This window comes from Salvelinus namaycush, chromosome 8 (assembly GCF_016432855.1).
Source record: "Salvelinus namaycush isolate Seneca chromosome 8, SaNama_1.0, whole genome shotgun sequence".
Lineage (NCBI taxonomy): Eukaryota > Metazoa > Chordata > Actinopteri > Salmoniformes > Salmonidae > Salvelinus > Salvelinus namaycush.
In genome coordinates, this window is record NC_052314.1 from 22,737,766 (window position 1) to 22,760,398 (window position 22,633).

The 22,633-nt window shown below is 45.0% G+C and overlaps 1 protein-coding gene across 1 annotated transcript in view; it reads right to left on the reverse strand.

Moving 5' to 3' along the window:
• Nucleotides 1-22,633, reverse strand: part of LOC120052069 (voltage-dependent R-type calcium channel subunit alpha-1E-like) — a 106,738-nt gene that overhangs the window by 20,144 nt on the left and 63,961 nt on the right. The window contains exons 7-21 of the mRNA XM_038998930.1: nucleotides 20,857-20,960; nucleotides 20,478-20,593; nucleotides 20,285-20,338; nucleotides 18,456-18,521; nucleotides 14,071-14,280; nucleotides 13,700-13,812; nucleotides 13,043-13,155; nucleotides 9,730-9,861; nucleotides 9,090-9,159; nucleotides 8,800-8,917; nucleotides 8,620-8,687; nucleotides 8,417-8,508; nucleotides 1,390-2,136; nucleotides 933-1,171; nucleotides 646-757 (exon numbers count right to left, since the gene is read on the reverse strand). Of these exons, the coding sequence (XP_038854858.1) occupies nucleotides 646-757; nucleotides 933-1,171; nucleotides 1,390-2,136; nucleotides 8,417-8,508; nucleotides 8,620-8,687; nucleotides 8,800-8,917; nucleotides 9,090-9,159; nucleotides 9,730-9,861; nucleotides 13,043-13,155; nucleotides 13,700-13,812; nucleotides 14,071-14,280; nucleotides 18,456-18,521; nucleotides 20,285-20,338; nucleotides 20,478-20,593; nucleotides 20,857-20,960 (2,354 nt within the window). The remainder of the gene's footprint in view (nucleotides 1-645; nucleotides 758-932; nucleotides 1,172-1,389; nucleotides 2,137-8,416; nucleotides 8,509-8,619; nucleotides 8,688-8,799; nucleotides 8,918-9,089; nucleotides 9,160-9,729; nucleotides 9,862-13,042; nucleotides 13,156-13,699; nucleotides 13,813-14,070; nucleotides 14,281-18,455; nucleotides 18,522-20,284; nucleotides 20,339-20,477; nucleotides 20,594-20,856; nucleotides 20,961-22,633) is intronic.

Sequence of the window (22,633 nt, forward strand, 5' to 3'; positions counted from 1 at the left end):
TGATGGTGAGGATGATGGTTTTAAGAGGATGATGGTTTTAAGAGGATGGTGAGGATGTTGGTTTTAAGATGATGTTGAGGATGATGGTTTTAAGATGCTGGTAGGGATGATGGTGTTAGGATGATGGTGTTAGGATGATGGGAGGGGTGATGGTGTTAGGATGATGGCAGGGATGATGGTGTTAGGATGACGGTAGGGATGATGGTGTTAGGATGACGGTAGGGATGATGGTAGGGATGATGGTATTAGGATGATGGTAGGGATGAGGGTGTTAGGATGACGGTAGGGAGGATGGTGTTAGGATGACGGTAGGGATGAGGGTGTTAGGATGATGGTAGGGATGATGGTGTTAGGATGACAGTAGGGATGATGGTGTTAGGATGATGGTGTTAGGATGACGGTAGGGATGAGGGTGTTAGGATGACGGTAGGGATGAGGGTGTTAGGATGACGGTAGGGATGATGGTGTTCGGATGATAGTAGGGCTGAGGGTGTTAGGATGACAGTAGGGATGAGGGTGTTAGGATAAGGGTAGGGATGATGGTGTTAGGATGACAGTAAGGATGAGGGTGTTAGAATGATGGTAGGGAGGATGGCGTTAGGATGATGTAATAGGAAGAGCAGAGAAGAGCAGAGGGAGACTTACAGGTTGTCAGGTTTGAAGATGAACATACTGTCAGGTGTGACAGTATTGACTGGGCTGGCCACCTCTTCCTCGTCCTTCTCAGGCTTGGACGCCTCCACGTCTTTACTGTTGCCTGGAAGAGGTGGATAATGTGGGTGTGCTACTCTGATTGTGGTACCATGCTGTGATATCAGGGGTATCTCCAACCCCGCATGAGATAAAGGCTTTCATACACCTCTCAGCAGAACTATTTTGAATGTGATTAGAGTACATTGAATGTAAAATAAGGACACCCTTGATGGTGTTACCTGTGATGGGGGTGAGCTCTAGTGACAACTGGACATCGGTCACCTCGATGACAACACTGGAGCTCAGAGGGGACTGGTTCAGAGTGGTGGCGTTGCTATCGGTCTCACTGTCTCCTGTGGGGCCCTCTGGTAGCGCCAGTACTGCAGCCTGAGATGGCTGCAGGGTGGGTGGATCTGACAGTAGACCCTCCTCCCTGTTCTGCAGCTCAGGACCCCCAGTCTGATCATGTTCCCTCTGTCTGTGGAGGAGCAGAGGGACAAGGAACAACATCCAGACTGAGTCTGGATTCACTAGGGATTTGTTGTATTTAGGGCACCCTGAAGTCTGATACATTGAAAATAGGAGAATACTGACTATTAACACTTTACAAACAAAGTCTACAGAATACTATACAAACAGTCTACTATGTATTGAATTAATAGAACTAGCTGTACATCAGTGTGAGCTCTTCCTCACCTGTGTTCAGCCTCCCTGGTCTCGGAAGGCTGCCTGGTTTCTCCCTCGTTACCGTCTTTCCTCACCTCCTCCACTGGGTCCTCTGGGGTCTTCCTCTCCATGCTGACAGAGCGACTGCTGCCCTCCGCCTGAGGTGAGTCCAGGCCTCTGGCCCCAGCCTGGGCCTCACAGTGCCCTGTGCCCTGTGGCCTCCTGAGCCTCATGCCTTCCATGTCAGTGGTCAGGGTGTCACCAGCAGGAGGGCGGAACTTACGCACCGCTCTCTGCCTTCTCTCCCCATTCAACCAGGGGCTCCTGCGGCCATTGAGGCCTTGGTGGCAGTGGTTGGGGATGCCACGCTTGCCCTCTGGGCATGGCTCAGATTCTGTAGGCTCCGGTATGAACACAGCTGTGGACGTGGGGGGGTCAGGCAGGGGCGTGTCAGTGGGATCGGGTGGCTCTGGTAAAGGGCTGGATAAGTGGAGCTCAGGGACACCCATGGACAGGGCTGGTTTCTCTAGGGGCATCTCCATGGGCTTTGGGGGCTTAGCTGTGAAGGCCTTAGGGTCAGCTGTGGGATCAGCCAGCTTCAGGCTGCCTGTGGGTGTGCCTGTTGCTTTGAGGTGGTGTGGACAGCCAGGGGGCGCTTCCTGCTCCTCACTGGGGTTGCTGAAGAGGATCTCTCGGCTGGACATCTGCCGGTGCCTGCGCAGTTGGCTGGTTCTCTGCTCCCACACAGACATGGTCATCCGTCTACTCCTCTCCCTCCTGGACATGAAAGAGTTAGAGGAATTCAGTGGCGGGCATGGGGGCCCCTCGGCGAGGCTCTCAGCCTCCTCCAGAGAGTAGGCAGGCCGGCTCCTGTGTATCGCTCTTTTCCTATACAGGTAGGGTCTCCTCCTCCTGCTGGGAGAGAGGACAACAACACTGTCAGGATGAGCAGTAAGGGAGATAGCAACACAGTACTTGTCTATAGCAGTGATATACACTGAATGCTGTAAGTGCTATTCTTCATTTGAAACCAATTCCAAAATGTGTAAGAATTGCTTTTGAATTTCTCATACTTGGTTGTATACAAATGTTTGTGAAACATACACTTATAAATAAAACATTAGTACAAAACCAGTGAGCAGTTGGAACACATTTGAGAAAAGGCAAGTCTGATTTTCAAAGCTTGGTAAATAAGATCCAGAATTCTTATTAAGCATTTATAAGGGAAACAATTTACTGGATCAATGAAGATGTTATGTGGTAAATTAAGCAAAATGTAACTAGGAAGTTATAATAACTACAGTATAATGAAAGTGGGAGATGTGGGACTGATATAAAATGCAGAGCCAAATACTGTAAGATTCTGGAAGTAAAACAAGGAATGTAATAAAATGAGAATAGAACATTTACCCAGTTAAGAAAATCAGGCAGTTTGTTTTGAAATTGAAATGAACAGACAGTGTTAATACTTACTCGTACTTGTACTCTTGTGTGGTCCGTGTTATCAATAAGCGATTGGTTGAAAACAAGACATTAGTGCTTTTGTGAGCAGAGACAAAACAGAGCCTGAGACACAGTCCAAAACGCAAGACTCTACAGAGGCCATTGTCAATTTGAGTGGACCAGTATCAGTATATATGTCTACTGTATTTCTGTATAGACAAAATCATTATTCTCTGTATTACCAGGTAGTAAAATCCTTATGAATTATTCATTCAAATGAATGATGCCTAAATGTTTTGGCGTGTGCCTCGAGGAAAGCAAAGCGCAACATGACAAACAGGATGGTAGCAGTATTAGAACAATGAGAACAACATTAACATCAACAGGTGCAACATATAACATATTCAGGAAGTATGACAAGTTAAAGACATTCAGAAATACAGTATGGCACAGGAATAAAACACAGAAATGGCCTTTATTGGCACAAACATAGCAAAGACAGATTGTTTAGGCAAAGCAAACATGTCAGTTTGCATTATGCGCGCAGCTCTCGTCCCCAAAGTTGTGCCAGGGTCACATTGTCATTGGTCATGCTGGTCAGAGAGAGACATGCACCCTCCGCTCCCCAAAGGTCAGAAGTCACAGACAAGCTACAACCCTTTTCACTTCATCAACATCAGCATCATCATCATGCTCTGAAAGTCAGTTGTGCAAGAGCCCCAGGAAGATAGACGGTCACAACATTTCACCCCAAACAACACAGACATGATGCAATGCAACCAAAGTTCAGACTCTTCTCCAAACACAGACGCCGGGATACTCAATGGTATTTAAATCTCATCAATGTGATTCGACAAGTGCCTGACCCTGAATATGTCAGATGGTTTATATTAAGGGACCCTGCAAAAATCACAGATCCATCCCTACGCCTCAAACTGGATGAATCTAGACAAATATTTACTTTGTTAATTCTGCATAAAGCAATGAATAGAACTGGTTATATTTGTAGCATCCACCAAAGCTCCGCTAACATCTACTCCTGCTGTACTAACGTAATGCCAAGGACAACAAATGCTGCACAGCATGAGACCAACATTTTTAACCATGAAACGTTTAAAAATGCCTTTTTCCGCTCATGTGGTTTGAATGCCCATGCAATTTGCTGTTCATTTTCAACATGCACACGATATCTCTATGGAGCTAGAAGCAGAGCTACCATGTGAGTCGGCGCCATCTTGCCAGCATAGTGTGTCCCCATCTTGTAACATAGTATGTCCCTATCTTGTAACATAGTGTGTCCCCATCTTGTAGTATAGTGTGTCCCCATCTTGTAGTATAGTGTGTCCCCATCTTGTAACATAGTGTGTCCCCATCTTGTAGCATAGTGTCCCCATCTTGTAACATAGTGTGTCCCATGTTGTAAAATAGTGTGTCCCCATCTTGTAACATAGTGTGCTCCCATCTTGTAGTATAGTGTGTCCAAAATCATGCAGTATTGTGTGTCCAAAATCTTGCAGTATTGTGTGTCCCCATCTTGTATTATAGTGTTTAATCCATCTTGTAACACAGTGTTTCCCCATCTTGTATTATAGTGTGTCCCCATCTTGAAACATAGTGTGTTCCCATCTTGTATTATAGTGTGTTCCCATCTTGTAGCATAGTGTGTCCCCATCTTGTAACATAGTGTGTCCCCATATTGTAGTATAGTTTGTCCCAATCTTGTAGTATAGTGTGCCCCCATCTTGTAACACAGTGTGTCCCCACCTTGTAGTATAGTGTGTTCCAATCTTGTAGTATAGTGTGTCCCATCTTGTAACACAGTGTGTCCCCACCTTGTAGTATAGTGTGTCCCCACCTTGTAGTATAGTGTGTTCCAATCTTGTAGTATAGTGTGTTCCAATCTTGTAGTATAGTGTGTTCCCATCTTGTAACATAGTGTGTCTCCATCTTGTAGTATAGTGTGTCCCCATCTTGTAACATAGTGTCTCCAACTTGTAGTATAGTGTGTCCCCATCATGTAACATCGTGTGTCCCCATCTTGTACTATAGTGTGCCCCCATTTTGTAGTATAGTGTGTTCCCATCTTGTAGTATAGCATGCCCCGATCTTGTAGTATATTGTGTTCCCATCTTGTACTGTAGTGTGTCTCCATCTTGTAACATAGTGTGTCCCATCTTGTAACACAGTGTGTCCCCACCTTGTAGTATAGTGTGTCTCCTTCTTGTAGTATAGTGTGTTCCCATCTTGTAACATAGTGTTCCCATCTTATAACAGTGTGTCCCCATTTTGTAACAGTGTGTCCCCATCTTGTAACATAGTGTGTTCCCATCTTGTAGTATAGTGTGTCCCCATCGTGTAGTATAGTGTGTCCCCATCTTGTAGTATATTGTGCCTCCATCTTGTAGTATAGTGTGTTCCCATCTTGTAGTATAGTGTGTTCCCATCTTGTAGTATAGCATGCCCCGATCTTGTAGTATAGTGTGTTCCAATCTTGTAGTATAGTGTGTTCCCATCTTGTAACATAGTGTGTCTCCATCTTGTAGTATAGTGTGTCCCCATCTTGTAACATAGTGTCTCCAACTTGTAGTATAGTGTGTCCCCATCATGTAACATCGTGTGTTCCCATCTTGTACTATAGTGTGCCCCCATTTTGTAGTATAGTGTGTTCCCATCTTGAAGTATAGCATGCCCCCTGATCTTGTAGTATAGTGTGTTCCCATCTTGTACTGTAGTGTGACCACATCTTGTAGTACAGTGTGTCTCCATCTTGTAGCATAGTGTGTTCCCATCTTGTAACATAGTGTGTCTCCATCTTGTAGTATAGTGTGTTCCCATCGTGTAGTATAGTGTGTTCCCATCTTGTAACATAGTGTGTTCCCATCTTGTAGTATAGTGTGCTCCCATCTTGTAACATAGTGTCTCAATCTTGTAGTACAGTGTGTCTCCATCTTGTAGCATAGTGTGTTCCCATCTTGTAACATAGTGTGTCTCCATCTTGTAGTATAGTGTGTTCCCATCGTGTAGTATAGTGTGCTCCCATCTTGTAACATAGTGTCTCAATCTTGTAGTATAGTGTGTCCCATCTTGTAACACAGTGTGTCCCCACCTTGTAGTATAGTGTGTCTCCTTCTTGTAGTATAGTGTGTTCCCATCTTGTAACATAGTGTTCCCATCTTATAACAGTGTGTCCCCATTTTGTAACATAGTGTGTCCCCATCTTGTAACAGTGTGTCCCCATCTTGTAACATAGTGTGTTCCCATCTTGTAGTATAGTGTGTCCCCATCGTGTAGTATAGTGTGTCCCCATCTTGTAGTATATTGTGCCTCCATCTTGTAGTATAGTGTGTTCCCATCTTGTAGTATAGTGTGTTCCCATCTTGTAGTATAGCATGCCCCGATCTTGTAGTATAGTGTGTTCCCATCTTGTACTGTAGTGTGACCACATCTTGTAGTATAGTGTGTCTCCATCTTGTAGTATAGTGTGTTCCCATCTTGTAACATAGTGTGTCTCCATCTTGTAGTATAGTGTGTTCCCATCGTGTAGTATAGTGTGTTCCCATCTTGTAACATAGTGTCTCAATCTTGTAGTATAGTGTGTCCCATCTTGTAACACAGTGTGTCCCCACCTTGTAGTATAGTGTGTATCCTTCTTGTAGTATAGTGTGTCTCCTTCTTGTAGTATAGTGTATTCCCATCTTGTAGTATATTGTGTCTCCATCTTGTAGTATAGTGTGTTCCCATCTTGTAACATAGTGTTCCCATCTTATAACAGTGTGTCCCCATTTTGTAACATAGTGTGTCCCCATCTTGTAACATAGTGTGTCCCCATCTTGTAGTATATTGTGCCTCCATCTTGTACTATAGTGTGCCTCCATCTTGTAGTATAGTGTGTCCCCATCTTGTAGTATAGTGTGTCCCCATCTTGTAGTATAGTGTGTCCCCATCTTGTAGTATAGTGTGTCCCCATCTTGTAACAGTGTGTCCCCATCTTGTAACATAGTGTGTTCCCATCTTGTAGTATAGTGTGTCCCCATCGTGTAGTATAGTGTGTCCCCATCTTGTAGTATATTGTGCCTCCATCTTGTAATATAGTGTGTTCCCATCTTGTAGTATAGTGTGTTCCCATCTTGTAGTATAGTGTGTCCCCATCTTGTAGTATAGTGTGTCCCCATCTTGTAGTATAGTGTGTCCCCATCTTGTAGTATATTGTGCCTCCATCTTGTAGTATAGTGTGTTCCCATCTTGTAGTATAGTGTGTCACCATCTTGTAACATAGTGTGTTCCCATCTTGTATCATTGTGGGTCCCCATCGTGTAGTATAGTGTGTTCCCATCGTGTAGTATAGTGTGTCTCCATCTTGTAGTATAGTGTGTTCCCATCTTGTAACATAGTGTTCCCATCTTGTAACAGTGTGTCCCCATTTTGTAACATAGTGTGTTCCCATCTTGTAACAGTGTGTCCCCATCTTGTAACAGTGTGTCACCATCTTGTAACATAGTGTGTTCCCATCTTGTAGTATAGTGCGTCCCCATCTTGTAGTATAGTGTGTCCCCATCTTGTAGTATAGTGTGTCCCCATCTTGTAGTATAGTGTGTCCCCATCTTGTAGTATAGTGTGTCCCCATCTTGTTACAGTGTGTCCCCATCTTGTAACATAGTGTGTTCCCATCTTGTAGTATAGTGTGTCCCCATCTTGTAGTATAGTGTGTCCCCATCTCGTAACATAGTGTGTCCCCATCTTGTAGTATAGTGTGTCCCCATCTCGTAACATAGTGTGTCCCCATCTTGTAGTATAGTGTGTCCCCATCTCGTAACATAGTGTGTCCCCACGCTATGCTAGACCATGTGCATGTACATGCATTTCCACCAGACAGACTGGGAGTCCTGTAGGTTCTGTGAGGCAGACCATCCATATAGGAAATCAATATTGTGAGTTTTGATTAAATAACATTACTTTATGACTCATCTCTTGTAACCCAAATGGCTTGTCCAGATGTATGTATGTAACCCATACCCTTCCTAATACTTGGTAATTCTTCTAAAAACATAATGCTTACAAAAAAATCAGTCTTGTGAAAATGAGGGAGCCTAAGTACTGCAGTAAATTTCTCTCATGGGAATGATATAATAATTTGGATGCCAGTAATTCTGTCTCTATGACGATGGTATAGGCTCATCCCTGCAGATACTAGGAAGCCTGCTGGTAGCCATGGTGATATGAACGTCATTATGAAGGTATCTACGACTGTCTGGGGCTCCATAATACAGCTCCACTTACAGTAGCCTGTACCTAGATCAAACTAACTAAATCAAGTAACCAGTAACACAAACTAGAATCGAATCTAGTTCAAACCTGGGGCTCTTATGCATTACAAGAGAAATTCCCCTGTCCTTTTGCAAAACCCTAATTCCAAGGCATAGCACTACGTAAGAAAATTGCCCATAGTGAAACTTTCTCAGCCTCAATCCCTCCCGTCCTTTAATGTTGGCTGTGCTGCAGAAGCAGCCCCTGGTGAGACTACACAGTGTTAGTACTGTTAGTTAGCAGTCTGTTCGAGTCCTGAAGGCGACAGAGAGGAAGGGGAACAGGCAGCAGGGGTACACACATAACTTACTCTGATGACATCAGGGAAGACATGGCCCCTACTTCCTTTGCTTTCTGGAGAGCATTTTTCTGATTGAAAGCAGCCTCTTCGTCCTCTTCATCCTAAATATAAGATTGCATTGAACATAATTTTAGAAAATCACTGATGTTGTTGAGAGCAGCTATCATCTTCAATTGTGAGAAGACTAGTACATTCTTGAAAGGAGGTTTTACCTTGGTTAGTTCCTGGGCATTGGCCAGATTGTCCACAGCGATGGCCAAGAAAACATTCAACAGCGTGTCTGGTCACAGTCATGTCAAGGACCTAAAACGATCAAATAATCTACAGAATCCACACATCAGACATCTCACATATGCAGTAGGAAAAGTGATTTTCTGGCTGAGAAAGGATACAGTTGCCAAAGAGTGTGAGTACAATGAAGTATATGGAGGACCACATTCCTGACTTCACTCCTCCCTGGGAGCGGATCCCATTGTACATCACCTCATTCCAGTCTTCTCCTGTTAGGATCTAGATAAGGCATACCACACACCTCAACATTCAGACAGGATATACATGTAGATCATCTGTAGGTTCATGACAATGTATGATTTCCACATGCAAAGCTTTGATTCCTGTCAATCGTACGGATCGATTCCTAAATCAAAAACACAAAAATCAAAACAATTGAGTTGGGCCAGACCTGAAATACAGTCATGATGGCTGCAGGAAAAGTATCAAAGTTTGTAGGAGTGTAGTCTTCAAAGATGAACCTGCATTGAAAGAGGAAGACCGAGAGGACATTGAGTTGAGCCAAGATTTAAAATGTAGTCCAAGATGGGGACACACATTATTTCTTCCCAGACAGAGAAACCAATTATTGAATTTTCCTTTTCTGGGTAATAGAAGGGGAACTTTTTCCAAGGTCTGTTTTCTTTTCTGTATTCCAGTGGCCAGGCAATGTCCGTCTCTATGCACTGCATTCATTGAAGTGACAGTTTCCCAGAAACGGTCCTTTACCCGTGGGAACATAGTGGCACAACAACTAAGACTAGATGTGTGACAGAATCTGCTAGGGCAAGACTGAGTCCTGTCAGGGTGTTTCTAAATGTGCAACAGGGAATGAAAATGTACACTGTAATATTACATTTATCACAAGAAGCATGACGGCATGATGACACAAACCAAACAATCAATTGTACTACATTCATTACATTGACTGCCAGTATCCATCATAGTTTGTGATTAGACTAGACCTGATAGACATTGAATGGTAGTTTGTTTTATTGGTCACATACACATATTTAGCAGATGTTATTGCGGGTGTAGCGAAATGCTTGTACCTGCCACCAAAGAGCTGCATGCCCAGCAGAGCAAAGACCAGGATGAAGAGGAAGAGGAGGAAAATGAGGCTGATGATTGATTTCATAGAATTCATCAGGGATACCACCAGGTTCCTCAGCGACGCCCAGTACCTGTCAATCACAACCAACCAGAGGCGGGATTAGTTCCATTTGAATTCAGCCAAAATAAGAGACAATCAATTAATTAAAAATGAATCAATTTTGTTATTGTGAGGGTTTCAATTGATTTGCCACCAGCCTTGCAATGGACATATCTGCATATCTTATCCCTATCAACATCACACCTATGTAAACCCAGCAACCAAAATCTAGGACATCAATACCTAGGTGCCAGTGCTTGCTAGCAGGTTGACGTTTTTTTGTCATGAATCTTGCCCTGGTGTCACGTTCCTGACCTGTTTTCTGTTATTTTGTATGTGTTTAGTTGGTCAGGGCGTGAGTTGGGGTGGGCATTCTATGTTTTGTGTTTCTATGTTTAGGTCACTTGTAATTAGCCTTATATGGTTCTCAATCAGGGACAGGTGTTTGACGTTTCCTCTGATTGAGAACCATATAAAGGTTGGCTGTTCACACTGTTTGTTTGTGGGTGATTGTCTTCCGTGTTCCTGTGTCAGTGTATACCACATGGGACTGTTTCGTTTGTTCGTTCGTTTTAGGTAGTCTGTTCCTGTTCGTGCGTTCTTCGTCTATATGTAAGTTCGTTTGTTTCAGGTCTGTTGCCTTCGTTTATTGTTTTGTAGTTTGTTCTAGTGTTTTCGTGTTTCGTCTGTCATTTAAATAAATCGTTATGTATTCATCACCCGCTGCGCCTTGGTCCGTTCATGCACCACAAGACGAACGGTACAGAATCACCCACCAAACCCGGATCAAGCAGCGGGTTAACGGGCAGCAGCGGGTTAAGGAGGAATGGACATGGGAGGAGATTCTGGACGGAGAAGGACCCTGGGCAGAGCCAGAGGAGTGTCGCCGCCCCAAAGCGGAGCTGGAGGCATCTAAAGCGGAGAGGCGGCATTATGAGGCGCTAGCAAGGCAAAGCGGCTGGAAGCCCGAGAGGCTCACCCAAAAATGTCTTGGGGGGGGGGGGGCTAAAGGGTAGTGTGGCGAAGTCAGGTAGGAGACCTGCGCCAACTTCCCGGGCTTACCGTGGAGAGCGAGAGTACGGGCAGACACCGTGTTACGCAGTAGAGCGCATGGTGTCTCCTGTACGTGTTCATAGCCCGGTGCGGGTTATTCCACCTCCCCGCACTAGCCGGGCTAGAGTGAGCATTGAGCCAAGTGCCATGAAGCCGGCTCAACATATCTGGCCTCCAGTACGTCTCCTCGGGCCGGTGTACATGGCACCAGCCTTACGCATGGTGTCCCCGGTTCGCCAACACAGCCCAGTGCGGGTTATTCCACCTCCCCGCACTGGACGGGCTACGGGGAGCATGCAACCAGGTAAGGTTGGGCAGGCTCAGTGCTCAAGGGAGCCAGTACGCCTGCACGGTCCGGTATATCCGGCGCCACCTTCCCGCCCCAGCTCAGTACCACCAGTGCCTACACTACGCACCAGGCTTCCAGTGCGTCTCCAGAGCCCTGTTCCTCCTCCACGCACTCTCCCTGTGGTGCGTGTCTCCAGCCCAGTACCTCCAGTTCCGGCATCACGCACCAAGCCTCCTGTGCGTCTCCAGAGCCCTGTACGCACTGTTCCTGCTCCCCGCACTCGCCCTGAGGTGCGTGCCCTCAGCCCGGTACCACCTGTTCCGGCACCACGCACCAGGCCTACTGTGCGCCTCAGCAGGTCAGAGTCGGCCGTCTGCCCAACGCCGCCTGCACTGCTCGTCTGCCCAGCATCGTCTGAGCCATCCGTCTGTCCAGCACCGTCTGAGCCTTCCGTCTGTCCAGCGCCGTCTGAGCCATCCGTCTGTCCAGCGCCGTCTGAGCCATCCGTCTGCCCAGCGCCTTCTGAGCCATCCGTCTGCCACGAGCCATTAGAGCCGCCCGTCTGTCCCAAGCCGCTAGAGCCGTCCGTCAGTCAGGAGCTGCCAGAGCCGCCAGCCAGTTAGGAGCTGCCAGAGCCGCCAGCCAGTCAGGAGCTGCCAGAGCCGCCAGCCAGTCAGGAGCTGCCAGAGCCAGCCAGCCAGGAGCTGCCAGAGCCAGCCAGCCAGGATCCGCCAGAGCCAGCCAGCCAGGATCCGCCAGAGCCAGCCAGCCAGGATCCGCCAGAGCCAGCCAGCCAGGATCCGCCAGAGCCAGCCAGCCAGGATCCGCCAGTCATTCTGGTGTTGCCCCTCATTCTGGTGTTGCCCCTCATTCTGGTGTTGCCCCTCAGTCCGGTGCTGCCCCTCAGTCCGGTGCTGCCCCTTAGTCCGGTGCTGCCCCTTAGTCCGGTGGGATTAATTTGGAGGGTGGTCATTTGGAGGAGGCTACATAAGCGGGGTTTGACTAAGGTGGGATGGGGACCACACCCAGAGCCTGAGCCGCCACCGTGGACAGATGCCCACCCAGACCCTCCCCTAGACTTTTGGTGGTGCGTCCGGAGTTCGCACCTTGAGGGGGGGGTTATGTCACGTTCCTGACCTGTTTTCTGTTATTTTGTATGTGTTTAGTTGGTCAGGGCGTGAGTTGGGGTGGGCATTCTATGTTTTGTGTTTCTATGTTTAGGTCACTTGTAATTAGCCTTATATGGTTCTCAATCAGGGACAGGTGTTTGACGTTTCCTCTGATTGAGAACCATATAGAGGTTGGCTGTTCACACTGTTTGTTTGTGGGTGATTGTCTTCCGTGTTCCTGTGTCAGTGTATACCACATGGGACTGTTTCGTTTGTTCGTTCGTTTTAGGTAGTCTGTTCCTGTTCGTGCGTTCTTCGTCTATATGTAAGTTCGTTTGTTTCAGGTCTGTTGCCTTCGTTTATTGTTTTGTAGTTTGTTCTAGTGTTTTCGTGTTTCGTCTGTCATTTAAATAAATCATTATGTATTCATCACCCGCTGCGCTTTGGTCCGTTCATGCACCACAAGACGAACGTTACACCTGGAGGCAGAACTGAGCGATTTCCGCTAGATGGGCCAGCTGCAATGTTAAAATGTGCTATTATCGTAAAGAATAACTAAAACAAAAATTACCCTTAATTTAATGTTAGGGTTAGGCATCGGGTCATGTGCCAGCAAGTGACCTTTTTGCAGAGCTGCCTCCAAGGCAAGATTCAAGACAATAAATGCCAACCTGCTGCTTGCTATGCGTTGCCTCCTTGCATGCTGCAGGAATAATGTTATAAAGCAATAGGCAGGAGTAGTGAGGAGTCCTTGGACTAACTTGGTGATCTTGAATATCCTCAGCAGACGGAGCGCACGCAGCACACTGATGCCAAAGGACATGCCAGGCCTGAAGAATCCCCACATCACCTCAAATATGCTTCCCACTATCACCTGTTAACAGACCCAGTAACAACATCTCTGACAGCTGAAACACACCAACAGCAGCCTTCAACATACAGTAAACAGAGAGACAAAGATAAAGGATGTCTGTTTGCGCATGAGTGCAGAGGTGACGGTTTTATATAGTTGGTATACAGTGTCAGAAGTTACTTTTTTCATAGCATGTTAGGATCATTTACGCAGCAGGTCAGGAGAATTAGGTTAAGGTTAGGAAAAGGGTTAGGGTTAGTTAAAATAAAAAATTATCCAGATGGGAATCAAACATGAAACTTTTGACGGCACTTTGAGATAAGCTGTATCCCGTCTAGCCATGACCAGAGGTGACAGAAACATTAACTGCACTACATTAACTAAATTATGCCCATCAGTGTTAATTTAATTAAGAAGTCTTTAAGTCACCGTCCAATGTTTTAAGTAAATAATTTCCTCTCACTCCCTCATAATGGGTGCAATGTTACAATCTATGTCCCTGTCTTTCCCTCTGGCATGTTTTCTCCATGTTGGTTAGGGATGAAGGAGAAAAATAAAAACTCACCCCGCAGTCGAAGCGATTGAAGGCGGAGTGGAAGTAGAGTCTGGGTCCCAGACTGTACATCTTTAAACACATTTCAGTGATAAACAGACCCAGAAAGAGGAACTCTGCATAGTCTGAAATACGAACAACAACAACCCTCATGAACACAGTAAGAAACAAACATCTCAAAGATTAACGTCACCAGACATGATTTATTTTGGATGGAGATGATGGTACGTACCCGTGTGTGTGTGTGTGTGTGTGTGTGTGTGTGTGTGTGTGTGTGTGTGTGTGTGTGTGTGTGTGTGTGTGTGTGTGTGTGTGTGTGTGTGTGTGTGTGTGTGTGTGTGTGTGTGTGTGTGTGTGTGTGTGTGTGTGTGTGTGTGACTTACAGAGGAACACAGACAGCCAGTGGGGTTGGTTGTGATGGACGATGGCAACACAGAGTGTATTGAGGGCCACCAGGCCCAGTACGGTCCAGTAGAAGATGTGTGTCTTCACCATGCGGCGGATAGAGATCCGCAGCAGACGCTCCTTACGCTTCAAATAAGCTGTGGGTCCTCTCTTAGCACTCCTGATGCTGGCTCTGGTCATCGGGATGCCTAGAGGGGAGAGTCCAGTCAGGATCATAACTAAAACCACCTTAGTGGTAGAATGACAAATGCACATTTTCTTCTAGATCTTTTCTCTTTGAAACTTTTCACCTGCACAACAGAAACACTTTGTCCAGGCCTTCTCATCTATTTAGCTTAGCCACTGACTGTAACACGTAATGACGCCTGGAAATGATGAGCTGCCATTTCCAGTTTATTCCCAAAACGCCAATGGCAATCTCCTCCTCTGTAATGAGTCTAATATGGAGGGGGTGCCTGCTGGCAGATCGTTCAACCATTCAGGATGTCAGTTACGAACCATTGTTCTTTTCAGTGGCTATGTACATACAGTACCAGTCAAAAGTTTGGACACACCTACAGTACTCATTCAAGGGTTTTTCTGTATTTTTACTATTTTCTACATTGTAGAATAATAGTGAGTACATCAAAACTATGAAATAACACATGGAATCATGTAGTTACCAAAAAAGTGTTAAACAAATCAAAATATATTTTATCGTTGACAGATTTGCACACTTGGCATTCTCTCAACCAGCTTCACCTGGAATGCTTTTCCAACAGTCTTGAAGGATATCCCATATATCATGAGCACCTGTTGGCTGCTTTTCCTTCACTCTGCGGTTCCAACTCATCCCAAACCATCTCAATTGGGTTAAGGTCGGAATATTGTGGAGGTCAAGTCATTTGATGCAGCACTCCATCACTCTCCTTCTTGGTCAAATAACCCTTACACAGCCTGAAGGTGTGTTGGGCGATTGTCCTGTTGAAAAACGAATTATAGTCCCAATAAGCACAAACCAGATGGGATGGTGTATCACTGCAGAATTCTGTGGTAGCTATGCTGGTTAAGTGTGCCTTGAATTCTAAATAAATCACAGACAGTGTCACCAGCAAAGCCCCCCCCCCCCCCCCCCCCCCACACCATCACACCTCCTTCTCCATGCTTCACGGTGGGAACTACACATATGGAAATCATCTGTTCACCTACTCTGCGTCTCACAAATACAAGGCGGTTGGAACAAAACAATCTCAAATTTGGACTCATCAGACTAAAGGACAGATTTCCGCCGGTCTAATGTCCATTGCTCGGGATTCTCGGACCAAGCAAGTCTCTTCTTCTTATTGATGTCCTTTAGTAGTGGTTTCTTTGCAGCAACTGGACCATGAAGGCCTGATTCATGCAGTCTTCTCTGAACAGTTGATGTTGAGATGTGTCTGTTACTTGTACTCTGTGAAGCATTTATTCGGGCTGCAATTTCTGAGGCTGGTAATTCTAATGAATTTATCCTCTGCAGCAGAGGTAACTCTGGGTCATCCTTTCCGCTGGCGGTTCTCATGAGAGCCAGTTTCATCAAATCAAATTTTATTTGTCACATACGCCGAATACAACAGTTGTAGAAGTCACAGTGAAATGCTTACTTACAAGCCCTTAACCAACAATGCTTTAAGAAGTTTTAAGAAAATAAGTGTTAAGTGAAAAAATTGAAAATAAAAGTAACAAATAATTAAACAGCAGCATTAAAAAAACAATAGCGAGTCTATATACAGGGGGTACCGGTACAGAGTCAATGTGCGGGGGCACCGGTTAGTCGAGGTAATTGAGGTAATATGTACATGTAGGTAGAGTTAAAGTGACTATGCATATATAATAAACAGAGAGTAGCAGCAGTGTAAAAGAGGGGTCTGGGTAGCCCTTTGATTAGCTACCAGCTACCAATTAGCTGTTCTACCCCCAAGTTATGGCTTGGGGGTAGAAGCTGTTAAGAAGCCTTTTGGACCTCGACTTGGCACTCTGGTACCGCTTGCCGTGCGGTAGCAGAGAGAACAGTCTATAACTAGGGTGGCTGGAGTCTTTGACAATTTTTAGGCCCTTCCTCTGACACCGCCTGGTATAGAGGTCCTGGATGGCAGGAAGCTTTGCCCCTGTGATGTACTGGGCCATACACACTACCCTCTGTAGTGTCTTGCGGTCGGAGGCTGAGCAGTTGCCATACCAGGCAGTGATGCAACCAGTCAGGATTCTCTCAACGGTGCAGCTGTAGAACCTTTTGAGGATCTGAGGACCCATGTCAAATCTTTTCAGTCTCCTGAGGGGGAATAGGTTTTGTCATGCCCTCTTCACAACTGTCTTAGTGTGTTTTGACCATGATAGTTTGTTGGTGATGTGGACACCAAGGAACTTGAAGCTCTCAACCTGCTCCACTGCAGCCCCATCGATGAGAATGGGGACGTGCTCGTTCCTCCTTTTCCTGTAGTCAACAATCATCTCCTTTGTCTTGATCACGTTGAGGGAGAGGTTGTTGTCCTGGCACCACACGGACAGTTCTCTGACCTCCTCCCTATAGGCTGTCTCATCGTTGTCGGTGATCAGGCCTACCACTGTTGTGTCATCGGCAACTTGATGATGGTGTTGGAGTCGTGCCTGGCCATGCAGTCATCAGTGAACAGGGAGTACAGGAGGGGACTGAGCACGCACCCCTGAGGGGCCCCCGTGTTGAGGATCAGCGTGGCGGATGTGTTGTTACCTACCCTTACCACCTAGGGGCGGCCCGTCAGGAAATCCAGGATCAAGTTGCAGAGGGAGGTATTTAGTCCCCGGGTCCTTAGCTTAGTGATGCGCTTTAAGGGCACTATGGTGTTGAACGCTGAGCTGTGGTCAATGAACAGCATTGTCCAGGTGGGAAAGGGCAGTGTTGAGTGCAATAGAGATAGCATCATCTGTGGATCTGTTGGGGCGGTATGCAAATTGGAGTGGGTCTAGGGTTTCTGGGATAATGGTGTTGATGTGAGTCAGGACCAGCCTTTCAAAGCCCTTCATGGCTACAGACGTGAGTGCTACGGGTCAGTAGTCATTTAGGCAGGTTGCCTTAGTGTTCTTGGGCACAGGGACTATGGTGGTCTGCTTGAAACATGTTGGTATTACAGACTCAGTCAGGGACAGGTTGAAAATGTCAGTGAAGACACTTGCCAGTTGGTCAGCGCATGCTCGGAGTACACGTCCTGGTAATCCGTCTGGCCCTGCGGCCTTGTGAATGTTGACCTGTTTAAAGGTCTCACTCACATCGGCTACGGAGAGCGTGATCGCATAGTTGTCCGGAACAGCTGATGCTCTCATGCATGTTTCAGTGTTACTTGCCTCGAAGCGAGCATAGAAGTAATTTAGCTCGTCTGGTAGGCTTGTGTCACTGGGCAGCTCGCGGCTGTGTTTCCCTTTGTAGTCTTAATAGTTTGCAAGCCCTGTCACATCCAATGAGCGTCGGAGCCAGTGTAGTATGATTCAATCTTTGTCCTGTATTGACGCCTTGCCTGTTTGACGGTTCATCGGAGGGCATAGCGGGATTTCTTATAAGCTTCCGGGTTAGAGTCCCACTCCTTGAAAGCGGCAGCTCTATCCTTTAGCTCAGTGCGGATGTTGCCTGTAATCCATGGCTTCTGGTTGGTTCATCATAGCGCTTGATGGTTTTTGCGACTGCACTTGAAGAAACTTTCAAAGTTCTTGACATTTTCCTGATTGACTGACATTCATATCTTAAAGTAATGATGGACGGTCATTTCTGTTTGCCTATTTTAGCTGTTCTTGCCATAATATGGACTTGGTCTTTTACCAAAGAGAGCTATCTTCTGTATACCACTCCTACCTTGTCACAACACAACTGATTGGCTCAAACGTATTAAGAAGGAAAGAAATTCCACAAATGAACTTTTAACAAGGCACACCTGTTAATTGAAATGCATTCCAGGTGACTACCTCATGAAGCTGGTTGAGAGAATGCCAAGAGTGTGCAAAGCTGTCATCAAGGCAAAGGGTGGCTACTTTGAAGAATCTCAAATATAAAGTATATTTTGATTTGTTTAACACTTTTTTGGTTACTACATGATTCCATGTGTTATTTCATAGTGTTGATGTCTTCACTAGTATTCTACAATGTAGAAAATAGTACAAATAAAGAAAAACCCTTGAATGACTAGGTGTGTCATAACTTTTGACTGTTACTGTGTACACTCACTCACTCACTCACTCACTCACTCACTCACTCACTCACTCACTCACTCACTCACTCACTCACTCACTCACTCACTCACTCACTCACTCACTCACTCACTCACTCACTCACTCACTCACTCACTCACTCACTCACTCACTCACTCACTCACTCACTCACCCACAGAAGCGATGTCACCATACTGCTGGTCCAGTCCTCTCCTCTTGATTGTGGCCCTCTTCAGCACTGCAGCCAAAGGTTTCACATTGTCAGCCCGCAGAAAGCTCACCCAAAACACAATATTTATGACACTCCAGCACAGAGAACGTGTCAGGACACACACACGTAGATATACAAGATCATGAGGGTATTACTAACGAGGTGAGAAGAAAATGGTGAAAATAATTAACACATTTACATGCCACTATGTTTGGTGCTTTGGGTATTGTAAAACAAGAGCAAAACAGATGCCTTTAGTGAACATGGGTAAAAGCATACAGCAACATGATGTTAATAAGATATGCAGAACGATGAACCCGACTAAACTACAACTAATTGTTGTTGTTGTTGTTTCTATTCTCTTGGCTATAGCCCACACTCACAGTAAGTTTATATGGAGATCACTGGTGCAATGTCTAATTTTAGCCATATCATACTAAAGAGCAGTTTTGAAGCACACATATAATTCTATATGTCCCTGACTATATATATATGACTATGACTATATATATATGACTATGACTATATATATATGTCCCTGTCCCTGACTATATGTCCTCTCCTACACCCCCACCACCTTTTGGTACGGATCTAATTGATTTATTCATATATACCTCGACTTTCCCCCTTTTAATAAGCCACTGAACCAATATTCATAGGAGTGTTTGCACGAGGCACACACTGGCTGCATCCGGTCATTTCATTTCAGTTGCTAAGGCAACATCGGCACACTCCTCTAGAGTAGACTAATGCATCTTCTGCATTTACAGCTACTTTTTGTTTTCTGGTGCCAAGTTTTATTTTTGGAGGTCAGAATGTGTCGTGGTTTAAGTGGGTTTGTGGAACAATAGCTAGGACTATTTTAGCGTTCATGTCAGATTCAGTTGTTGCAAAGGAACAAAAGATGGCAAGGAATTGTAGAATAGAAGTTGTTCCTCACCATGGTTACCGCTTGTATTCCATTCAGACAGCCTCGTGGGAGCTGTCAATCAACATTTAATAAAAACGATTTGTTTGTTGGAGGGGGGGCGAAAAATCATGCTTCACTTGATATGGTCATAGCTTTGTGTGCTGTAAGTGTGTCTGGTAGGTTTAAAAGTCCATATTGATAGTGAGGTACCAGAGATGATTGCTTTTGGGGGTACAGCATGCACAGTCCTCAATAGTCAACTAAGTAAAGTTGTTTTTGAAGTGCACCACACCAGAAGCAACAACAATGGTATTTTAGGAATAGCTGTTCTTATGAAGATTTGCATCTAAATATGTCTTTGGTATACATACAGTACATATCATTATTATACACAAGCCCAGAGACATATACATACAGGATAACACACACGTTTAGAGTCTTGGGAGACAAAACTTCACAAAATAGTTACACTCTTATGAGAAAGTAAATTACTGTCACAGTCAACCAAACAGATAGTACTGTACGTTCCAACACTCAATGACACAAAATTGATACATTTAATACTTCAGGAGAGACTGACAACACCTATTATTTCTCCCTAGCACTTACCTACGTAATACAATATGATATTAATGAATGAACAATTCCTACAAAATGAAATGTTTTCTACGAATTATATATTTCAATGTAGGCCTATGTTATAGTTATGTTTACAACGTGTGGTTGACAGTCTTAGAGGACAAGAAGATGATAATGAATCTATTCAGATATTCATGGGTTTAAAACAGAATCCCATAAATCCTGTACAGACAGATTAACTGTAAACTATGTAGTGATGTACAGACAATATAACCAAATCGGGCCATCTTTCCAGTCTTACCATCAAGAGCAGACGGTCCTGAATTCTTATTATCCTCTGCAAGCATCACCTCCTCTGCAAAGCAGACCCAACAAAGAGGTCTGATTCATACAGTAGAAACTTAAATGTCAAGGAGATTGTGTTTCGGAGGTAACCTTTCAAAAGCAGGACGTGAATTAGATCTATAGTGAGGTACAGATAGTGGTTTCACTACCTGCTTTGTTGATCCAGGCCCGGTAGCCATTGAGTTCCCTCTCAATCTGCTGTTGCCTCCGTAACTTCATGAACGCCCTGCGGTTCTCAACCCGCTCCCTCTCTTTGGCAAACTCTCTGCAAGCCAAAATCAACAGGAGATAATGACTGTTCTTAGACATGTTGTTCAGCGCTGACCTGACCTCCCTCATCATTCAGACACCAGGGGAGAGAAGGGGGGGAGGGGGGTACTCAACCCTTGTCTCCTTTACATGCAGTTAATTAGAGTAGATTGTGAGTCAACCTTTTATATAAAACTAATTAACTTGTGCAGACAGTGACAGTGTGTATTAAAGCTGTCAGCCACCCCAGCACAATGTGATGCTGTAACGTCGACTCACCCTGAGAGCACTCCCAATACCAGGTTCAACACGAAGAAGGAGCCAATGATTATCAGAGGGATGAAGTACATGCAGTTCCACGTGGGGCCTAAAGCATCGTTGGTCTGTGGAGATACAAAACAAAGAGCTGACAATGGAGCGCACTGTATTATTATACTGTATGTACAAAGTATTCACACCCCAACATTTTGTTGTGTTACAGCCTGAATTTAAAATGGATTCAATTTATATTTTTGTCACTGGCCTTCACGCAATACCTCATAATTTCAAAGTGGAATTCTTTATATTTTATTTTTACAAATCAATTAAAATGTATAATATGAAATGTCTTGAGTCAATAAGTATTCAACCCCTTTGTTATGGCAAGCCTAAATAAGTTAAGGAGTAAACATTTGCTTAACAAGTCACATAATAAGTTGTATGGATTAACTCTGTATAAATAATAGTGTTTTAAAAAAAAAAATCAATTACTACCTCATCTCTGTATTCCACACATACAAATACAGTGCATTCGGAAAGTATTCAGACCCCTTGACTTTTTCTACATTTTGTTACGTTACTCATTACATTTTGAATGCTTAGCAGGACAGGAAAATTGTCTAATTTACACACTTATCAAGAGAACATCCCTGGTCATCCCTACTGCCTCTGATCTGGCAGACTTTTTGCAAATGTATAAAAAATAAACATCTGAAATATCACATTTACATAAGTATTCAGACCCTTTACTCAGTACTTTGTTTAAGCACATTTGGCAGCGATTACAGCCTCACATCTTCTTGGATATGAAGCTACAAGCTAGGCACACCTGTATTTGGGGAGTTTCTCTCATTCTTCTCTGCAGATCCTCTCATGCTCTGGCAGGTTGGATGGGGAGTGTTGCTGCACAGCTATTTTCAGGTCTCTCCAAGGATGTTCGATCGGGTTCAAGTCCAGGCTTTGGCTGGGCCACTCAAGGACATTCAGAGACTTGTCCAGAAGCCACTCCTGCGTTGTCTTGGCTGTGTGCTTAGGGTTGTTGTCCTGTTGGATAGTGAACCTTCGCCCCAGTCTGAGGTCATGAGCACTCTGGAGCAGTTTTTCATCAAGGATCTCTCTGTACTTGCTCCATTCATCTTTCCCCTTGATCCTGACTTGTTTCCTAGTCCCTGCCGCTAAAAAACATCCCCACAGCATGATGCTGCCACCACCATGCTTCACAGTAGAGATGGTGCCAGGTTTTCTCCAGATGTGATGGTTGGCATTCAGGCCAAAGAGTTCAATCTTGGTTTCATCAGACCAGAGAATCTTGTTTCTCATGGTCTGAAAGCCCTTAGGTGCCTTTTGGCAAACTCTAAGCGGGCTGTTATGTGCCTTTTACTGAAGAGTGGCTTCTGTCTGGCCACTCTACCACAAAGGCCTGATTGGTGGAGAGCTGCAGAGATGGGTGTCCTTCTGGAAGGTTCTCCCATCTCCACATAGGAACTCTGGAGCTCTGTCAGAGTGACCATCGGGTTCTTGGTCACCTTCCTGACCAAGGCTCTTCTCCCCCAATTGCTCAGTTTAGCTCTAGGAAGAGTCTTTGTGGTTCCAAACTTCTTCCATTTAAGAATGATGGAGGCCACTGTGTTCTTGGGGACCTTCAATGCTGCAGACATTTTTTGGTACCCTTCCCCAGATCTGTAACTCGACACAATCCTGTCTCGGAGTTCGACAAACAATTCCTTCGACCTCATAGCTTGGTTTTTGCTCTGACATGCACTGTCAACTGTGGGACCTTATATAGACACTTGTGTGC